General features: G+C 38.6%; 1 protein-coding gene across 1 annotated transcript in view; it reads left to right on the top strand.

Moving 5' to 3' along the window:
* Positions 1-439: 439 nt before the first annotated feature.
* ANTXR2 (anthrax toxin receptor 2) overlaps positions 440-992 on the top strand; it is a 144,222-nt gene continuing 143,669 nt past the window's right edge. Inside the window, 1 exon segment of the mRNA XM_012647241.1 lies at positions 440-513. Coding sequence (XP_012502695.1) covers positions 449-513 — 65 coding nt within the window. The 5' untranslated portion in view covers positions 440-448.

The raw sequence follows: 992 nt of genomic DNA, 5'->3' as shown, positions 1-992 counted from the left end.
CCTTTTTATGGACTCATATAATAGTTGTGGTCAGTAAGTCAAACTAGCTGTTCTCCAGCCCTAAGTATCGGAGACCATAATGGCTCCGAAGGGTCTAGCCTCCTTAAAAAAAAAAATGATGGAGAACACCAAGGGAAGGAGCATTTTCTATGAAAGAATCTTACATCAGCCCAGAATTTCTTTCCAGTTAGTCTTTTTCTAAATGCAAGTCCTTATGGATCGTGGAGGAGTATTTGAGGGCTGGGAAACATCGACCAAACCCAAAATGATTTATGCAATAACGTTAAGCAGAGTTAGTCTACCTACCTGGGGAATTACATTTAAAAGAAGCCCGGACCAATCAGTGAGACCAATTTTAAATGAAACTCCCTAGCTTTACATCTGTATCGTATCAATATTTCTTTTAAAAATGTTTCAACTGCCTCTTCTCTTATTTTGCAGCCCTGAGATGAGATTATCTTTCATTGTGTTCTCTTCTCAAGCAACGATTATTTTGCCATTAACTGGAGACAGGTTAGTGCATTATTGTTTCACTGGAGGCTTTTAGTAAGAGATGAATCTTAACAGACGTGATTGATATTTCCAAGTGGTGATTCAGGCCTCTCAGTGGGACCAAGCAGATGCACAGACGATTCGGTTCTCTGCACTAATAGAAGGAAGAGGAGGTCTGAGTCATATAAAGAGCAGATAATCTGGAAATCGCTGTCATTTATGTTGCCTGTGGAATGTGCTATGAAATCTGGATCCTGCCTTAGTTTTATACTCACCACTTCCTACCTTTCTGTCCTGTCTGTTACTGTCAGTGGTTCTACGTTTTTCTTGTTTACATGTAATATGTGAATCCACCAGGAATTTGAATAATGTTGAAGAAGAGAAAAAAATGGATCTATTTGGATAATTGACTAGATTCAGCAGACATCCTGGGTTTCTAGTCTTTTTCTGAGGTCTGCCGATGCTGAATATGTTCATTTTTATAAAGGAACTTGATATAT

Source organism: Propithecus coquereli, unplaced genomic scaffold (assembly GCF_000956105.1).
Source record: "Propithecus coquereli isolate 6110/MARCELLA unplaced genomic scaffold, Pcoq_1.0 Scaffold26, whole genome shotgun sequence".
Taxonomy (NCBI): Eukaryota; Metazoa; Chordata; class Mammalia; order Primates; family Indriidae; genus Propithecus; species Propithecus coquereli.
The sequence above is the reverse complement of the archived record's forward strand: the minus strand, read 5'-3'. Positions and strand labels throughout refer to the sequence as shown.